The sequence below is a fragment of the Alternaria viburni genome (genome assembly GCF_023758015.1).
Source record: "Alternaria viburni strain BMP 2772 chromosome Unknown scaffold_6, whole genome shotgun sequence".
Classification (NCBI taxonomy): domain Eukaryota; kingdom Fungi; phylum Ascomycota; class Dothideomycetes; order Pleosporales; family Pleosporaceae; genus Alternaria; species Alternaria viburni.
This window is the reverse complement of record NW_026055775.1, coordinates 1,094,276-1,112,250: the sequence shown is the minus strand read 5'-3', so window position 1 is coordinate 1,112,250 and position 17,975 is coordinate 1,094,276. Positions and strand designations below refer to the sequence as shown.

At 54.2% G+C, this 17,975-nt stretch overlaps 8 protein-coding genes across 8 annotated transcripts; 4 read left to right on the top strand and 4 right to left on the bottom strand.

The window, feature by feature from the left end:
* Positions 1-158: 158 nt before the first annotated feature.
* J4E79_003836 (uncharacterized protein) lies at positions 159-962 on the top strand (the record flags this gene model as incomplete). Its single annotated transcript, XM_049352726.1, has 2 exons — positions 159-217; positions 281-962. 2 exons carry the CDS (start codon positions 159-161, stop codon positions 960-962), a joined length of 741 nt encoding a protein of 246 aa, XP_049213105.1.
* A 151-nt stretch (positions 963-1,113) lies between these two features.
* Positions 1,114-2,701, bottom strand: J4E79_003835 (uncharacterized protein; the record flags this gene model as incomplete). The annotated part of the gene is made up of 2 exons (XM_049352725.1): positions 1,114-2,570; positions 2,626-2,701. The coding sequence occupies 2 exons, from the start codon at positions 2,699-2,701 to the stop codon at positions 1,114-1,116; spliced, it is 1,533 nt and encodes a 510-aa protein (XP_049213104.1).
* A 1,006-nt stretch (positions 2,702-3,707) lies between these two features.
* Positions 3,708-4,310, bottom strand: J4E79_003834 (uncharacterized protein; the record flags this gene model as incomplete). Its single annotated transcript, XM_049352724.1, has 1 exon — positions 3,708-4,310. The coding sequence occupies one exon, from the start codon at positions 4,308-4,310 to the stop codon at positions 3,708-3,710; it is 603 nt and encodes a 200-aa protein (XP_049213103.1).
* Positions 4,311-4,818: 508 nt separating this feature from the next.
* J4E79_003833 (uncharacterized protein) lies at positions 4,819-5,200 on the top strand (the record flags this gene model as incomplete). Its single annotated transcript, XM_049352723.1, has 2 exons — positions 4,819-5,020; positions 5,076-5,200. The coding sequence occupies 2 exons, from the start codon at positions 4,819-4,821 to the stop codon at positions 5,198-5,200; spliced, it is 327 nt and encodes a 108-aa protein (XP_049213102.1).
* A 1,037-nt stretch (positions 5,201-6,237) lies between these two features.
* On the top strand, positions 6,238-6,693 carry J4E79_003832 (uncharacterized protein; the record flags this gene model as incomplete). The annotated part of the gene is made up of 2 exons (XM_049352722.1): positions 6,238-6,389; positions 6,459-6,693. 2 exons carry the CDS (start codon positions 6,238-6,240, stop codon positions 6,691-6,693), a joined length of 387 nt encoding a protein of 128 aa, XP_049213101.1.
* A 617-nt stretch (positions 6,694-7,310) lies between these two features.
* On the bottom strand, positions 7,311-8,663 carry J4E79_003831 (uncharacterized protein; the record flags this gene model as incomplete). Its single annotated transcript, XM_049352721.1, has 1 exon — positions 7,311-8,663. One exon carries the CDS (start codon positions 8,661-8,663, stop codon positions 7,311-7,313), a length of 1,353 nt encoding a protein of 450 aa, XP_049213100.1.
* A 254-nt stretch (positions 8,664-8,917) lies between these two features.
* On the top strand, positions 8,918-11,294 carry J4E79_003830 (uncharacterized protein; the record flags this gene model as incomplete). Its single annotated transcript, XM_049352720.1, has 2 exons — positions 8,918-9,600; positions 9,647-11,294. 2 exons carry the CDS (start codon positions 8,918-8,920, stop codon positions 11,292-11,294), a joined length of 2,331 nt encoding a protein of 776 aa, XP_049213099.1.
* A 924-nt stretch (positions 11,295-12,218) lies between these two features.
* Positions 12,219-16,878, bottom strand: J4E79_003829 (uncharacterized protein; the record flags this gene model as incomplete). Its single annotated transcript, XM_049352719.1, has 2 exons — positions 12,219-16,754; positions 16,843-16,878. The coding sequence occupies 2 exons, from the start codon at positions 16,876-16,878 to the stop codon at positions 12,219-12,221; spliced, it is 4,572 nt and encodes a 1,523-aa protein (XP_049213098.1).
* Between the last annotated feature and the right edge of the window lie 1,097 nt (positions 16,879-17,975).

Below are 17,975 nucleotides of genomic sequence, written 5' to 3'. Positions count from 1 at the left end.
GTACTCATGAAGGTTGTTCGCTCTTCCATCGCGCTCTTACTATCGCACTCTCACTATCAGTGACCAGCAGACAGATACAATCACAATTTTCGACATTCTAATCGCACCCTCAGCACCATCATACACCTCTCGGCCTTTGCAGTTGCACGAAATTAACAATGTCTACAGGATTTACTGGCGAGCGATTCAAGTACCCTGATGACGAATGTCTAACAGCGTACACCAAGGCTTTGGAAAAAGGTAGACTGCTGCATACACAGGCTCATTCTGACCAACCCAGCATTCCCCGGAGCGAGTTCCAATCCGTCTCCGACATTGAAGAGTGGGGCTATGTTCTGGATGTTAAAACCGACACCCGGATAGGGATTATGTGTTCGGCGCAACATGTGCTAGAAACTACCAGGAACGGCGAGACCTACCTGGCCACCGACGCCTGGTTTCTCAATAATATATATCTTGATGATGGCATGATCGAATCGGCGGCTAACTACGCGCCTCACGCGTTGGCATCGGGCTTGGTGAAATCCGTAGACCAGCCGGCGCGCGCAACAGTATCTACGCTGTTGCCCAAACTATGCCACTGGAGCGACATGGCATACCTCATTTGGCTGCATGTTACAAGCAAAGAGTCGCCAAAGCCTGTGTTACGCACCGTCTCTCACTACGGGGACAGTGTTGCGTCTGAAATGGTAGTGCAGCATGTAACAGCTGGAGTACAGCCGCGCAAATCTGGGCCTTATCTCGAATACGAGTTTGATGCAGACTCAGACGAAGGCTTAGCGATACTTGGAACGCCTGAAGGAGCTGGTACCGCCTACCTACTGGTACAACATAGGGAGGGGTTGGGTCGTCGGGTTGTCGACAAGATTGTTGCTTCTGATTTCGCGGATCCAGAATCTAGGCACTTGCAAATTCTGTTTCACATCAAAGAGGCGGAGAAGGTAGATGGACACGGCATTTAGTTGAACGTAGTCGGTGTCTGGACGCATCATGTAGTTGATCGTAGTCAGTTGCTAATTGATATTCGATAATTCGAATATGTCGTCGCACATTGTTCGGCTCGAACAGTGCATTGACCTTCCACACTCTCCCCCTTGCATCTGACAACACGATCTAGTCATCTTGGCTTATCCTCTCTGCCATCACAGCCTGGTTCTTCTCGTTGGCATGTGCAAACTCCCTGTATCTCTGCTCCTCATCTGACTTGCTCGCCCTTACAACTCTTCGGTTCTCTTTGTTGAGCCCCATACAGAGCCTTGGGTTCTCGTAGAACATAATGTCGATTTGCTCAAGCGTGCGTCCGGAAGTCTCGACGCCAAAGAAGTAAGTCAGCGGTACAAAGGACGCGCAGACAGCTGCCCAGACCCAGAAGTAATGGCCGCGGATGTTGTCAAGACCGATTGGGGTAACCATGACGACAACGAAGTTGGACATCCAGTGTGAGAAGACGCCAACCGCGGTTGCCTTGTTGCGGACACGGAGAGGTTGGATTTCGGCTGAGTAAGACCATGATACGGGCAATATACCGAGAGTGAAGCAGTCGAGGTACAAGAAGATGAAGGCTACAGCTGCTGCCGCGCTGGCAAAGCTGTTTTTCGCCAGACATCCGGCGATGATAGCCATGCATGCTGCGCAACCGGCTGACGAGCCCATGACTGACCATCGACGCCCGATCTTGTCGATGTAGAAGTAAGGTGGCCAAGAGAACACGGCATACTGAGTGAAGGCCACGGAGGCAAGGATGAGAGACATGCTCGGAGAGTAACCGAGGTACTGCTGGAAGATGTAGGCGAGATAGTAGCACAGCGCGTTGATACCGCTCCACTGATTCATCATGTACGGGCCCATTCCGAGAAGAACACGGTGTAGATTGCGGGTCTTGGTGGCGTTGCTGAAGACTTCGCCCCAGGTGGGCTCCTCTTCGCTGCTCTCTGCCGCAATAGCGTCAAGAATCTCCTGGAGTTGGCCTTGCACTTCTTCGTCGTCCAGAGGCTTGTCCAAAAGTCGGCTGATAGTGTGTTTCGCCTCGTCGATCTTTCCACGCGATGCAAGCCATCTTGGTGTTTCGCACAGGAACGGGCAGAGCGCCAAGACCATGAGCGAGAAGAGGATCTGGCAAGCGACAGGAAATCTCCACTGCAATGAGCTTTCGGCGTACAGTGTCGCAAAGCACAGCCAAGAAGCGACTGCGACACCGATGATGATCAGAGCGGACTGAACGACGAGCAGCGAGCCACGGTTGTGCGCCGGCAATGTCTCTGACTGTAGGATTGGCACTGCAACCGTTGACAGCCCGACGCCGATACCACCAATGATGCGCGAGACAAACATCTGCCAGTAGTCAAAGCTGGCAGTTTGTATAGCAGCACCGATAACGACGATGAGGTTGGCGAGGATGATAGAACGCTTGCGTCCGATGCGTTCACCGAAGACGAAAGCCACAACGGCACCAAGCGCGCATCCAATATCGTAGATAGCGGTAACTAGTCCGGTCATCGTTGGATTCGGGTTGCCGAGGGTATCCTTGAAGCGCTGGCCACCCAGGATACCGCCGAAAAGTCCTTGATCATCTTCAATCGTGTTAGCTATCGGACCACGATGTAAAGTGAATTGCTTCAGGCTTACATCCGAAGAGAAGGAAGTCAAGACCAGAGGTCAATAGAATGACTGCGATGAGGCTCTTGCCTCTTAGTTCAAACATGATGAAGAAGACCCTGAACCCAATAGTCTGGCAAGCAGGAAGGGACTGCAGAACAATATGATCGTGAACCAAACATGTGGGCCGCAAACATGTATCCTTTATACTCGCAACCCCGTAGAGATGTGCACCGGCATCTCCTCATCCAGTTTAACGTCGATGCTTCTAATGTAGCGCCAGGTATCCATGTGGGATTTCTTAGCGGACCGTGTCCGGGGAAATTATGGATATGCGGGGAAGCGAATGCGGAGGTGAGAGATGTCAAAGCTTGCGCGAGAACAAGGCTTCGAGCAGGTACATTCATGGCGTTGCATCTGGGCTGAAGTCATGCTAGCTGGGCCGGCTGGGCGAGAATGCGGGGTTCCGCTTTAGGAAATGCCGCGTCCTGAGTGCGGAAGGTTTGCCGCGATTGAAGCACCAGGTGATTTCGCTGGTTCCTGTCAGCCGTCAGGATGAACTCCAGATAGCACAAATGATGACTCGTACTGTCTTGTTGTTTTTTGTTGATGGAATGTCGCATCGTACAAGCCTGGACTGCCATATCATCAGCTGTCAAGCCAGGGGTCTCGAAAACGTGCGAACGATTTCGCGATGCGCGTAGGGGAGGCTTATGTCCGTGATCAGAGCGTCGGATCGGAGTACTGCGAGGACAAGGGTGAATACCCGTGCATGATGCCCGGGCATCTGGGAGTATAGATAAAGATTTTAAGCTCCCTGCAAGTTTTGGTTGATAGAGATGATGGATTCGCTTTTCCTGAAATATCAACACGTCGAGTGGATTCGATATACGCAGATGAGAATGTGGAAAAAGACTTCGTGAGAGTATTTGATAAGTAAGAGTACATCTCAGGTATGTGTACCGTGCTTGTACATCACCTTCATGCCGCGGCACAACCCTCCATAATGAGACTCATGAGTATTGCCGCAAAAGATAATCTTGATGCTCGTGCTCCTTTCCAGTTCCACCGTCTGGTGGCATTCCCACATTTTCACGGAGCGTGTGGTTCTCTCATTCCAGCTCACCTAACATCTCTCTTGTCGCGCTCAAGCTCTTGGTATCTCCGTAGATCGCCGCGATCAGACTTCCATCGATTTTCGGGAATTCGCGTTGGAGCACTTCGACGTTATCATCATCATCGTCTTTTCTTCCTGCTGCCTCGTAACTCTGCATGACCTCAATTTGGTGAGAGCGGTCCTGTCCGGTGGGAAGTGCCATCTCCGTAGCTGTGCGACGAGGTGGTAGACCTGGTGGGACTTCGTCTTGTCCAGGGTAAGAAGACTGATTTGGATAGGAAGGCTGAGGCTGTTGTTGCTGATGGTAGGGTTGCTCAGAGAGTCCATGGGGTTGGGACTGCATGAATGGGTTGTGCGATTGGGCTTGGCTTGGCTCTTGGCTCCATGGAGAGGTATCCTGGTGTTGAGGGGGGTATTGCGCATACGGCTCTTGAGGAGGATGTTGGCCTAGCGGATTTGGGGGTGGCTGTTGAGCATACGGATTTGGAGGCGGGTCTTGCGGCGGTTGGTAGGCTTGGTAGGGGTTGTGGCTCGGGTTGCTCTGGCCTTGTTGGTTTCCTTGGTCCGCCCACGGGTTGTCGTTGTGGTTGGAGGCCATGACTGCAATCTGTGTACTGCTCGATGTTCGTGTGATAGGGATTTCGAGGGTTCGAAAAGGAGTGCAGCGCGCTTGTTTGGCAAGCAGGAAATCTTTGAGGCTCAGGGCTGACTGTTGGCTGACGAGTACGTGAAGGCGCGGTGGACGATGACGTACGCTTAGCGCACGTGCCTCTTCGCCCCGCTTCGACCAACAGAGGCCAGGCGCGTACTTGCTGCGAGGTCTAGAGAAACTTCGTACACTGGGCCACGGGTCGTATGTCAAAACTACGTTGTCAAGACAGTCGCCTCGACTTCCACCACCATTGTGCTCCGTAACCATGTTCAGGGTGACAAGTAATCAGCGCGATGTGTGCAAGGAGCCTCGCCGGAAGCGGACACCCCTTGCATAACGCGGGCTGCTCCTTCAAGGTGCTTCTAAAGTACTATATATGAGCAAGCCAGGTAGGATGCGTAATTGTATCTTCATATTCACTGTATGAGAACACGTCCTCTCCATCGTTGCAGTCATGGCAGCGCTGAGCTTTCAGCCCTTTGTCCTCCGTTTGTTCAACGCGCCACTAGGTGTTGACTTCCTACGCAACTTGAGTGCCAAGATCTCACCTTTCTTCAACTATGAGCACGATCGATTATTTGCGTATATCAGTGATTATAAGAGGAGAAATTTACGGCGAAAGATGAGAGAAAAGAGGCTGGAGGACAAAAGGCATGGTAGGCGATGTTGCGCATCTTGCTCGCCGTGTTGAACAGGCTAACAACATATTAGAGAAGCAGCAACAACGCGCCGAAGAAAGGGAAAAACAGCAGAAAAACAATTCATGGAAAGAAAGGAACCGCGAAGCACAAATGAAACTCAAAGCCAAGATCTTGCAGAAGAAGAAAAGTACCTAGGTGAGTCCATGTCCAGCGGAAAACCATCGCCTGTGACGGTCATACATCAGCAAGATCATATCGTTGACTCTCGGCAGGCGGTAGTCATACCAAAACTCGTTAAGATCTCGACTTTCGTGTCAGATGGCGTTATTGTTCCTAACATTAACCCGAACACAATGGATGTACAGACTGCGCTCAAAGTTCCAAAGACTCCAAGGTTATTCCAAAGCTATGCCAGTCGCTCTAACATGTAGCCAATGTCTTACTCCGGGAGGTGGGAGGAGTAATGATGAAGATACATTGTTTGCTCGTACACACAGGTAGAGTCGGAGGAACTGTCTCCGTATCACATCGTTCTGCGTCTCTCGAGTTCAATTCCGTTGGTTCTCTCCACGTCTACTTAGCAACGTCAGTAGGTGTAAATGCAAAGTATGATGGAACGACGAACCCAGACTCTTGCATCCCCTTGCGCTTCTACTCTTTACCAGATGCCATAACAGTAAACCGGTCGGTGGGCACGTTCCGAGTAGCGTGACGAACGCAATGATGGCTTCGGTGGACCAGGAAGGCATGTTGACTAATACTCGAGATTGATTGAGGTATGAAGGTAGCAAGGTATCAAGATAACAAGGTATCAAGACAGCAAGATATATAGCAAGGATCTAGGACCCTCTGTAAGTGTTGAAGAATCTCAGTCGGTCTAAATGCAAGATCATGGCATCAATTGTATACAAGTCAGGTTCCGCATCATTGGCTGAAGAGGGAGGACAGCATCACGTGGCATGTCTCGGTACATGTATATCTCTGGTTTTGCATGATTGGTTGGTCAGGCTATGTCTTGCATGCATAACACTGGAATTGAGGCTAGCTCAGCATACTCAGGTTTCGCGTGATTGGTGCACTCCTGTTCAAGCCGACCACGAAACCGACATATAAGGATATATCTTTCTCTGCACCGTCACGCACCTTCTTTTCTTCACTCTGCATTCCCGCTCCAGATTTCAACTTCGGTCAGCTCTCAACTTGAGCGGTGACCACTCCCCCTTTCCACCACGATGGCGAGAGTACTCGCAGGACGGATTCCCGACGAGGTCTGGAACTCTCACAAGCTTGCTATTGGCGAGCTGTACATTGGAGAAGACAGAAAGCTCTGCGGTCACGAAGGCGTCATGGACATCATGACGAGGCGTTACAGTTTCTCGCCCAGGTATGCATGGATTCAGACTGAATACACTGCATTAGGCTGATTTTCGCACGGTAAATCGCAGTACGAAAGCAAGATTGCCTCCTGGGGTATGCGCAAGAAGATCACTGACAAGGAATGGAACGCGATCTTGCCTCGCGTACAAGAAAGAGAAGAACGTGGTCGACAGACACATATTCTTTTCAACGGTGTTCTTGTCGACGGGAAGCGTATAGGAAGAGAGCTAGATCGCCGCCGTTCCAACTCCAACATGCGCCAGGGTTTTGTGCAAGGTATGGAATCCCAATACATGCTCTCATACGACTAATCCAAAATAGTTGTGGACCCTGGAACTCCTCCGGGCTTCACAATACAATCGCCCCCAAACACGGCCAACACACATGAGGATGAGATCATGTCAGAGCCGAGTCCTCCGCCTCTTGATGAAGCTTTTGATGGCAGTCAGAGCCAAGGGTCAACGTCTCAGACCGCACCCATTAAGACAGAGCCATTGCCGTCAAGGCTGCGAACAAGAAGGTCGCCACGATTTCCAGCGAAACTGTGGTGTAGTACCAGTGGGTCCGAAGTGTATTGGCTTTGGGCCTGTTGTGCATGTAACTCCGACGGGATGAATTCGGTGAAGATGGATATAGGTTGTGGATACTGTGGCAATCACTGGCGTTGCGTTCACTGTGAAGTGGTGGGTACATGTGGATGTGGGAAACGCTACCGATGAAACGGACGCCATGTGAGGCGGCTCAGCGCTCTTTACCTTTACGAGGTAACAAAGACGACGCCCAAGGTAGAGCTAAGTAAGTTGGTCAGTCACCCCAAAGATGGTAGGAAGAACTACAAAATTTGAGAATTGACTGTTGCTCGACATCTTACGAGTGAAGTTACGTCTCATCCTTATCCTGAACAGCCATAGGCTACGATGCAACGTATCTACGCAGGCTCTTCAGTCTTTGCCCGCTTGCCCTCCGCACCGCCGTCATCGACTTCCAGTTTCCTCTTGCTACTACCGGCGTCACTTGACGCTGATGCTGCCGGTGCAGGCGCTTTGACCTTCTTCTTCACCATGCCCGAAACATCATTTGCGCTCTTGGTGGCTTCTGCAATCTTTGCCTTTTGCGTCGCTGCATCTGCTCCCAACAGCCCACCGAGCAGTCCCTTGAACACCGACGAGTCGATGCTGTCGAACTCCTGCTTATTGGGATCTGACTTGAGGTCCACAAGACGGGTCTTGAGATCCTCGAGCATGCCCTTTTTGTCTTCGATGATGGCTTGCTTCTCCTTCTTCTGCTCTGGCTTCAGCGCGTCGGAACTGACTGCTGTCTCCTCCTTCTTCAAGCGCGCTTCCAGACTTTGTATGGCGAGGTCTGTTTGTTCAGCAGCCTCCTTCCGCAGATCCCAGTTAATGCCATCCTCGTCTTCCTTTCCTTGTTCCTGCTTAGCGGACGCATCGGTTGTTTGTCCAGTCTGGTCTTCCCGTACTTTTGAGACGGATGCGAACTCGAGCGCAAGGGAAAGGGAGTAGTGGGCTTCTGTGACGTTCTCGTGCTCGAAGGGGTATAGTTCCTCTTGTAGTGCAAGCGCTTTGCGGGCGTCGGATATGGCGTCGTGGAATCGTTCGTTCTCTAGCGAGATCTCGACGAGGAAACCGTGGCAGTCGGCGATGCGCTCCTTGATGACGCGCGCCTTCGGGCTCAGCTCCACCTTGCCTTTGCCCTTGTCTGAATCGTCTCCTTCTGGGGCGTCTAATTGCCTCTCATACAGGACGCGCGCTAGCTCGAAGATCTCGTACGCGTTGCCGAGGTCGTCATCGTCCTCCTCTTCTTCACCATCCTGCATGTCGTCGTCTTCATCCTCGGAATCAGTCCAGTTCTCGTCGCCCTGAAGCTGAAAGAATGGCGTCTCTCCGACTGCCTTTTCCTTTGGCTCGGGCTTCGCGGCGCTCGAAGCTTCACCCGCCTCAGCTTTCGCGGCCTTCTTTGCCTTTGGCTTCTTCTTCTCCTCTTTTGCCACCTTGTTGCCTAGAACATCGCTCTTGGCGACTGCCGACCTGTAGAGTGCGCGCCCGTAGTAGAAGAGGAGCTCGGCGTTCTCAGGCGCCATCTCGCCGTTGAGTTCAGCTTGGATCTCGACGGCATCGGCGTAGTGTTCGGCAGCGGCGTCGTAGTTCTTGGTCGAGTAGTGGATAGAAGCAGCCTGCGATAGCTCTCCCATCTTCTCTTTCGTTCTGGGCATGTCTTCGGTCTCGGTGACGGTCGCGAGCGGTTCAGTGGCAGGGTCGGCCATTGCGTGAGATTTATCGTGTTTGTGTGAGAGATCCAGCGTATGCGACAACGACTTGAGAGTTTTCAGGTCGTAAGAGTAAGCGTGAAGGATGCTGAGTGTCGTGTTTGGGCAAGAGGCTCGGTGGTTGCCAGGAAAAGTAGCTCCGTCTCTAGCGCGAAATCGCGCTGGAACGCGTCGCACGCGTAAAGTGGAATCCCATGCGTGCCCATTACCACATTGCGACACAGCACAACTTCACCTTCACCACACCCAATATGGCCACCTCAAGAAGACCCGAAAAGCCCTCGGCGGTACCCTCAGATCTCATCCCGTCCTCATCGCCAGCGTTCGGAACCCCGGTTCATCCCATCAATCCCCGCAGAACCGCCCCCATACGCGCCCCGCCTGCACTCAAGCCAGTCGGGAAGTCCACTGTGCTCCCTATACTGCTTCCTCCGGCCACACTACGACCGCTCGCGTTTCGAACGTTCACCAAAAAGCACAATCTCACCCTCACATCTTCCGCCCTCCAAGCACTAGCAACGTTTGTAGGAAAGCACTGTGGTTCGGGATGGAGAGAGGAAGGCCTGGCCGAAAAGGTCTTGGAGGAGATCGCTAAGAGCTGGAAGAAGTGCGGTGGCCAGGTCATCGTGGAAGGCGACAATGAGACGCTCAAGGGCATACTCAAGACACTCGAAGGCTCAATGAGTGGAGGAAGGGTGGTCCAAGGCTCAAATCTGGGCAGGCAAAGCAGCTTCAACTTTGGGCCTGAGATAGCTGGCCAGATGAACCGCCCGAGTATCGACACCAACAACAGTTTCGGCATGTCCAGCCTGGAAGTAGAGGACAAGGACGAGGAAGAGGATCTGTTGAAAGATCCCAGGGAGTGGATGAAGGTCATTGGCGCGTTCGAGCAGCCAAAGTTGATATACAATGCCACCCAGAAGCACTTTGAAAAGTATGTACCAGTCGAGAGAGAACCGATTGTTTACTAATTATGTCAGGTCTGCCAAAAAGCCATCGCTGTTCCCCGATCCCTCACACAAGACCGAGCTCTTCCGTCAACGCTACCACATCGTACACCAGCGCATACTCCGCAACGAGACGTTCCAAGCACCTACTTTCTCTACGGCTCGTTCTGCTACCCTCAACCGGACGGGATCAATCGCGACGTCACAAATGAACAGTATCACCCCAATTGCCAACTTGCTTGGTCGAACCGGAAGCACGCATTTGCTGCTAGGCATGCTCACAGTTTCGGCCACTGGTGCGCTTTCACTCTCAGACCTCACAGGCACAATCACGCTAGACATCCAACACGCTCGTCCAATCCCCGAGAATGGCGCATACTTCGCACCAGGTATGATTGTTCTGGTCGAAGGCAGCTACGAAGAGGACGCCGGAGCCACATCAACTCTGGGAGGCAGCGGTGGTATTGGTGGCACCATAGGCGGCAAGTTCCTTGGCTTCTCGGTCGGACACCCTCCCAGTGAACGCCGAACAGCAACTTTGGGCGGCGCCGAAGAGGTCGACAAGAACAGCTTGGCTGGACCAGCGTTCGGGTGGACTGACTTCTTAGGCGTCGGTTCTCAACGTGCAACCGGCACCCGTATGAACAAGATCGCATCAAAGCTTCTGGATCAAGAAACAGCACACAACATTGTCATAGCCTCAGACCTTCATTTGGACGTTCCATCGACGTTGTCCGCCCTCCGCACCTTATTACGCACATACACACCCGATCCTACCGACGCCCACCCAGTCTACCCTCTAGCGATCATCCTGATGGGAAACTTCAGTTCGAAAGCCAGTCTTGCAGGTGTGCCAGGAACAGGCAGCATCGAGTACAAAGAGCACTTCGATGCACTTGCCTCCGTCCTTGCAGACTTCCAACCGCTCATCGCACACACTACCCTCGTCCTCGTCCCCGGCGACAACGACGCCTGGCCGAGTGCATTCTCAGCCGGCGCCGCTACTCCACTACCACGAAAGCCCATCCCAACAATGTTCACAAGCAGAATCCGGAAAGTGGTAGCCGAAGCCAACAGAGAGATATGGGGCGCAGGCAAAGCAAAGGGTAAAGAAGGAGAAGTGATCTGGACCTCCAACCCCTCGCGCCTGAGCTGGTTCGGCGTAAAAGGCGAGATGGCAATTCTAAGAGACGACGTAGCCGGTAGGCTGCAAAGACAGTCGATACGATTCAACAAGCCACCAGCCGATGTAGACGACGAGATGCCATATGCACCAAGTCATCAACAGCAAGAAGCAGAGCAGCAAGACGCCATGGATCTCGATCTCAGGATGCCGCCACCGCGACCACAGCAACAGCAACAAGATGTTGATCTTGATACGCAGACTGCACGAGCGCTCACGCGGACAATTCTCTCGCAATCACATCTCAGCCCCTTCCCGCTTTCGGCACGGCCGTTACATTGGGACTTTGCGCATACGCTGAATCTCTACCCGTTGCCAACAAGCTTGGTACTAGCGGATAGCGAGGCGCCGGCGTTCGTGGTGAAGTACTTTGGCTGCACGGTCATGAATCCGGGGAGTATAGATGAGAGCGGTGGAAGAGGAAGGAGAGAAGGGAGAGCGCGATGGGTGGAGTTTGATATTAGGACTTCGGCTGGTACTGTGAGGATGGAAGGGTGATATTAGATAATGTGAATGTTTACGATCTTCTTTTCATCGGCGTTGCTGTCTTGTACACACAGGGACCACCCCATCCAAGGGAAAAACTGGACAGATACCTCCACGAAGTAAATTCAAAACAGCTAATAAGGCTACATTGCCTTGACACTTCTTAAACTTATCTTGTATGTGTAATGTAAGCTTTAGCGCACCTGTTTAATTTTTCCCTTGCATAAGGTAGGATTACAGACTACATGGATGTATTGTGTTGCGTTTCTATGCACAAGAATACAATGTCTCCACCTAGACTATGCGGTTACGATAGAGATGCTATTTGAAATATCGAGTGTGCAACGCAAGAGTTCCATTAGAAATTATCTACATCGGTTTCCGTTCTTCCGCTTCATCCATCCAACCAACCAACATAAACACACATCAATTCCAATCAAGTCATGTACAAAGCTCAAGCTCTTAAACTCAAAAAAGCGAGGGGTATTGCGGCACACGCGCACGTATGCCGTAGCATCACTGAAGAAAGCCCGCCCGCCTGTACGTAGTAAAAAGGGTAAGGAAACTGGTATCATTGTTCTTTTCGAAGAGCTCGTCGGAGCCAATCGAGCGCTGAAAAGGAAAAAAAGAAGACTAGACAGAGGTACAACACAGAGCGTAGATGGAAAACAGGAAAATTGATGGTTGTCGTGGTTTCGGGCTCAGAGGCGTAGGGTGGGAGACTGAGACAGTGGGGGTGAGGTAGATCGATGACAGGTCAACAATTTGTTTGAAACACGGATAAAGGACGCAATGGAAATATGCGAGCGGCTCGATGCGGTAGACGAGGAGTGTTCGATTCTGTGGCGTTTGGCATGCACGGTGAAAGCCCCAGGACGGTCTTGATGTTTCCTCGCAGGTCTACAACAACGCAAATTAGCCTTTAGCCAAACGCGCTCAATCGTTGAGACCAAAAACCCGCCTTAGGCCTTGGAACTTCTTCTTCTTTCCGCTCCTGCCGTAGGAAACCGAACGGCCCTGCGCGTCCACGATGGGTGCCGATACGTTAGAGACGAGGCTGGCACGGGTGGCGAAGCGAGGTCTACGAGGCGCGACACCATCTGAACTCACAGGACGGTCGTCAGTGCCGATGGCGGGCGGAAGTGGCCATTCAGGAGTCTTTCGACGTTGCAGCTTGGGAGACCTCTGAGGAGAACTGGGTGTCGGGTCGCCGAATTCCTTGTCCTCGTCGATGGGTGTCATAGGGTGAGTCATGTCGCGGTTGCGTTGCGCGGGTGGCATGGGAATCTCGTCAGGCGCTGGGATGTTTTGCACAGCCTGGGGTTGCGCCTGGACGGCTTCTGACTGGGCCGTAGTTTTCTTCTTTCCCAGACCGAAGAAGCCACGCTTCGTCTTGGCTTTACCAGCAGCTCCAGAGGACGAGGGCGCATACTTGCTGTCACGTAAAGAGCCAGCGGATAGGGCTGTACCCTGTGCGCCGGCGTTGCCAGTGGCGCCACTGGTTGTGTTCGCCGCTGGTGCTGATTGCGCAGCCACGTTTGGCGTCTCATCGTCGGCTTCTTCTTCCAGATCTGTGGAGTCGCCGTCTTCTTCGCCTGCTCTCCTAGGAATCCCTCGTACTGGTGCTAGACCTGGGGGCAGGGTGTAGTCCAGAGGCTCGTCATCATCTGAATCATCAAATCGACTCTGGAAACGAGACGGCCGAGCGTCGTCATCTTCATCGCTTGAATCAGCGAACCGACTCTTGAAAGGAGCTTTGATGGCCTTGGCAGGTGTTGCCTTTGGCTTTGATGGCTTTGGTGGCTTTGGCTGCTTGTTAAAAGTAGGCATTGGCTTCGCCTGCGTAGGCGACGAAGGACGCACATCAGGTCCTTTCCGGAACCTGCCCATTGGAGACAGAGATCGGATGCTGAACTTGGAAGATCTGACTGGTTCTGGGGTAGGAGAAGAGGGCCGCATAGACCTTCGCATGGCGGGCGACGGTGATCCTGGAGGAGAGATTGCGCGAACTTGCTTTGGCGCTGGAGCACTTGCCCGCATGGTAGGCGCAGGTTCTTGCCTCATTGAGCCACGCATAGTGTATCGCCCACCTTGTTCCCGTCCGCGCTTCCTGACACGCTGGAAACTGCTTGCAGACGCGTCTGAGTCACTGTCGTACGTAGGTGCTGGGGCGGCCATCGGTTTCGTGGCAGGCGCGCTCTGTGGTCTTCCCTTGCCGACAGCAGCAGCAGGCGGGATGTTCTTCTTCTGAAGAGCACCTCGAGGTTTGGTATCCATAGGTACCATGCTGTGTCGTGATGCTGCTAGACCCGTGCTTGGCGCGGGTGAGGGATCAGCTGAACGCATGCTCTGTCGCATCTGAGGCTGTGCTCTAGGAGCTGCAGCTGGAGGTCCGCGCATACTCGATCGCATAGTTGTACCCATCTGAGGTTCGGCCCGTGGAGCTGCGTTCGGACCTCCTCTCATGGTTCGCTTCATGTGAACCTCAGGAGTATCTTCCCTCGGCGCCGCTGTTCGCAGCGATGTCTTGTTCTGCTGTTCAGCTGGGCGCGCCGACTGCGGTGCAGGGCTTTTCTTCAAAGCGGACTTGAGAGGTTTTGTTGGTGTTCGATCGGCCGATGCAGCGGTCCCTGGGGGTGGTATAGCAGTAACCTTGCGCTCTGGTGTGGTATCCGGTGTATACTCGCGTGTAGCAGATGGTCTAGACCTTTCGTCTGAGACTGGAGCTTGTGTGACTCGAGAGATCACTTCCTTGGCATGCGATGCTCGCTCGGAAGGTACTTGGGGCGGCTCCGATTGAGAGTTTGGCTTCTTTAGAGACGCGTTCACACCACTCCAATGCTGCTGAGCAGCGTTCCAGTCTTGTGTCGGTGTAGTGTCTGAATCGCGGTTGTCATCCACAGACGTGTCTACCTGGAGCTTCGATGTAGGCTTGTCCGTGGAACTTGCATTGGCATACTTTGAATGCATCAAGCCAGAAGATGCCGGCACGACCGGACTCTCCATAAGTGCATTGATGCTGCCGAACCCGCCTTCGCCATCGGTGAGGTCTTCATAGGCATCGCTGTAAACGCTGCTGTCATCCTCGGTAGTCTCGTCGTCTTCCTCGGTCCGTGTGAAAGACTGTTGCTGTTGACTCGTTGAGTCGTGGTCAGGCATAGACGTGGCGGACTTGGTTGGAGTGGGGGTGACTGCGCGTCGGTCGGACTCAGGAACATCGTCGCCCCAACCCCCAGGTATCGCCATGTTCTGGTAGACAGGTTCAGGCCTCTCGTATGGGCTAGGGGTAGCAGGCTGGAGTGCGATGTTAGGCACCTCAACGATCTGTTCCGTGATTGGAGCAGCCGCTGCTGGTGTATCCTCCTGTGATGTAGACAGGGACTTGGGCTCTGGAGCAGGGGGCTGATTCGAGGCCTCCATGGGCTTATGGGTGTCTGAATAGTCGCTTGAGTCTGACACATACCCACTCCCTTCAACGGAGGTGACCTCAGGCGGTAGAGGGCTGTCTTGTCCGTGCTTCTGGGCAAAGTCTTCGGCAACGATGTTTCCGAGCGCGACGTCGCTGGAAGCGTTTGAAGTCGGGAAGGTCTCGGTAACCTTCTCAGCCATGTTCTCCTGCGGTCGTCGCTCCTTCTCGCGTATGCTGCCGAACGATGGTAGAGCAGGGCGTGGCTTCATGAAGTCCTCGAACTCGTCCTCTTTCTCTGCTATGGGACTCCACTTGGACGCACTGAGACCTCCGTGAGGCTGCGCAACTGTATCGACCTGTGTAGGTTTACTTGGCAGTACCGGATCCTCCTCGAAACTAACACGCACAGTTTTCTTCTTCTTCCTGCCTCCATCGTCAGACGCGGTGTCAGATGCATCGCTTGGGGCAACTTTGGCAAAGAGACGTCCGTTAGAAGCAGCCGGCGATTCGCCGCGGCGCGATACTGAAGGCGAGCTCTTCAAGGCAGATTTTGCAGGAGATACTGAGCGCGGCAGCGGGTCGTGTTTGGTGCCAGCAAGTTCGACAGCTACAGGCGCAAAATGGGCAGTGCGTGGTGGGCTCAGTGAAGTATGCCGATCATGCGTATCACGGAGACTGCCACCACCAATAGAGCTTCCAGGTGTCGAGTTGGCTTGAGCGGCGATGCGAGGGTAGGAACTGTCCTGGTTGAGAGCGAATTTGGGCGAAGGCACCTCGTCCTCATGGCCAGCTATAGTGCCATATCCAGAGTCGTCCAACCTGCGACCGGTGTTTGCCTGCTCCTGAGGTGGGAAGTCGGCATCAACGAAGTCGTCAGAGTGTCTCGTTGCTGTAGCAGTACTGGGTTGAGGTTCGGGTGTGCGCGATACAGCTATAGGCTCTTCTCTTCTCTGTGGTGCTGGCTGTTCCTGGCGAACATAGTGGCGTATAGGACTCGGTGAGCCACGGCCCATCTGGTTCTCTGGTATGTGGACGGAGTGAAAGGTGTCGGCATGCTGTGACACGAATTGTCGCGTGGGCTCGGGCTCGGGCTTTTCGTGCAGCTCTCGATGACGGGCCATGGCATCCTGCTTGTGAATGAACTTGCGCGTCGAAGGGTCGTAAATGGCATCCGGTGAGTTCGGATCGACGGGTCGAGGGGCTTGTCGCGGCACATAGGATTGCGTCTGTACAGCAGAGCCAGATGGCTTGGCGCGCATACTGCCACTCGACAGTCTTGCGCCTTGCAGGCCCTGTGAGATCTGGTGTGTTTTCACTGGGCGCTCCGAGGCACTCTGGACCGACCGTTGGGCGTTCTGGAGGTCGTAGCTGGAGACACCACTGGACGTCTTTGGTCGCGATGTCGAGGCCATGCGCTGGACCGCATCCTGATTCACCACAGGGCCGCCAAACCATCCTTTGCTCGAGGGGGGCGAGGGATTCTGGCGCGTGCCTACGGCGCCCGGGGACATTGGGCGGGAGAAGTTTACGGATCGCAACGCGTCGTCCTCCTCGGACACCTGGGCGAGATGGCTGGCAGGCCGTTGCCCTCTCCCAGTAGGAGCGGCGCCCCTATCCAGGCTGACACCTCTGCCTCTGCCTCCTGGCGCGGGTGACCCTCCACGGTAAGTAGGCTCGAGGCTGGACGCACGCCGATGGACGACGCTGCCCTGCTGCTGCATGTTCTTTGGCATTGGCGGAACCGGCGGCGCATCTGCATCCGCTGGATTTCCTCCGCCGGGCGATGGCGCGCGAAAGGAGCGCTCCGTCATGGATCCTGAGCTCGACTGCCGGCGCAGGGGGGCGGGCTGTTGTCGCGAGACGCTGCCGTTTGACGAGAGCGAGCCGCGGCGGGCCATGCGCTTCGTGACTGTGTCGCCTACGGGCGTCGGGGTCGTGACGTGGGTGCGCAGGGCGGCGGCCGCAGCCGCCGACGAGAGGTCGCCGTTGGATTCGGCATTCTTGATGAAGGCCTTGGAGGCGGCGAGCGAGGCGGATGCGCTGGGCGGAGGGGCTCGCTGGGGCTGCATGGGCGACATTTGTTAGCATCGCGTCGCCATACGCCTGCGGAGCGCGCCAGGAGGTTTGCGCGCGCACCGAGAGAGCACCTACCGGATTCGACGCTGCCCGTCGTCGCTTGCCGAACATGGTGGCGGTGGTGAATTAAAGATTACTGCAGTTGCGGCTGGCGCTGCATTGCCGTGTGGTGCGATGGTGTGGTGGCTTTGGAGATGCAGGTGCAAGGGTCGTCTAGATGATGTCACGCCTGCGGCGGAACCGTGCGGCCTGGGTGAAAGAGTGGAAAGCTACCTGCGTCAAACCGCCAAACGAAAAACAAATCACGGGCGTCTCACGTGTGGAAGGATTGGAAGGGTTGGAAGTGCGAGAAGGGCTCCGAGACGCATCTGGGCCGAGTCGACTTGTTGTAGCTAGCAAAACAAGTAAGAGGATCGTCATGTTCCCGGACACCCCAAAGCTTAGGTCGGACGTGTTGGCGCCGCAGAGGCCCGCAAAGCCTCGCGCCGGCGCATTTGCATCGTCACAGAAAGTGTCAAACACCTCACCGTCTCAGCTACATGGTCAAACAAGCACGCATGTCGGGGGTGAGGCTGTTGCGCGCCCAGGGAAGGCGTGGCTCGACGCTGCTAGATGCAGTCTAGACGTGGCCTAGAAGAGACATGCATTGTTTACGTTGTCTCTTCACCCTCACGCCTGGTGCTTACTCACATCCATCATCGCAAACGCGCACGCACCTCTCCTGATACTCTGCCGGAGCGGCAGGAATGCTTTTCCACGAGCCTGTTTCCTCTTTCACGCGCCGGCACTTTCACGGTCCCTGATTTGCACCTCTCCAGCTAGTAACAACCCTGAGCCCCAACACCATTCTAGCCAGTCCTCATCTGGCGCCACTGACGTAGGCGATATCTCCAAGAGCAACCGTCGTAGCGCCGGCCGCCGTACGCTTTGTGATTCGTGATCCTCTTCCAAAACATGCGCCAACCTCTACAGCGTTTGCCTGCCAAACGTCGCACAGGCACCCATGTCCAGTGCCACGAACTGTTGCGACACCATGTCGAATACAGATCGATGTGATCATGGCAACGTGGAACGCGCATTCTTGCGCAAGGCCATGTGGACTGGGATCGACGAACTGGCCCACCCAGAGCTCGAGAAAGATCGCCCAGACCGCACATCTTTTCCCCGCGCTAACTGCTAACATCGTGACAATTGACCAGCACTGCCAC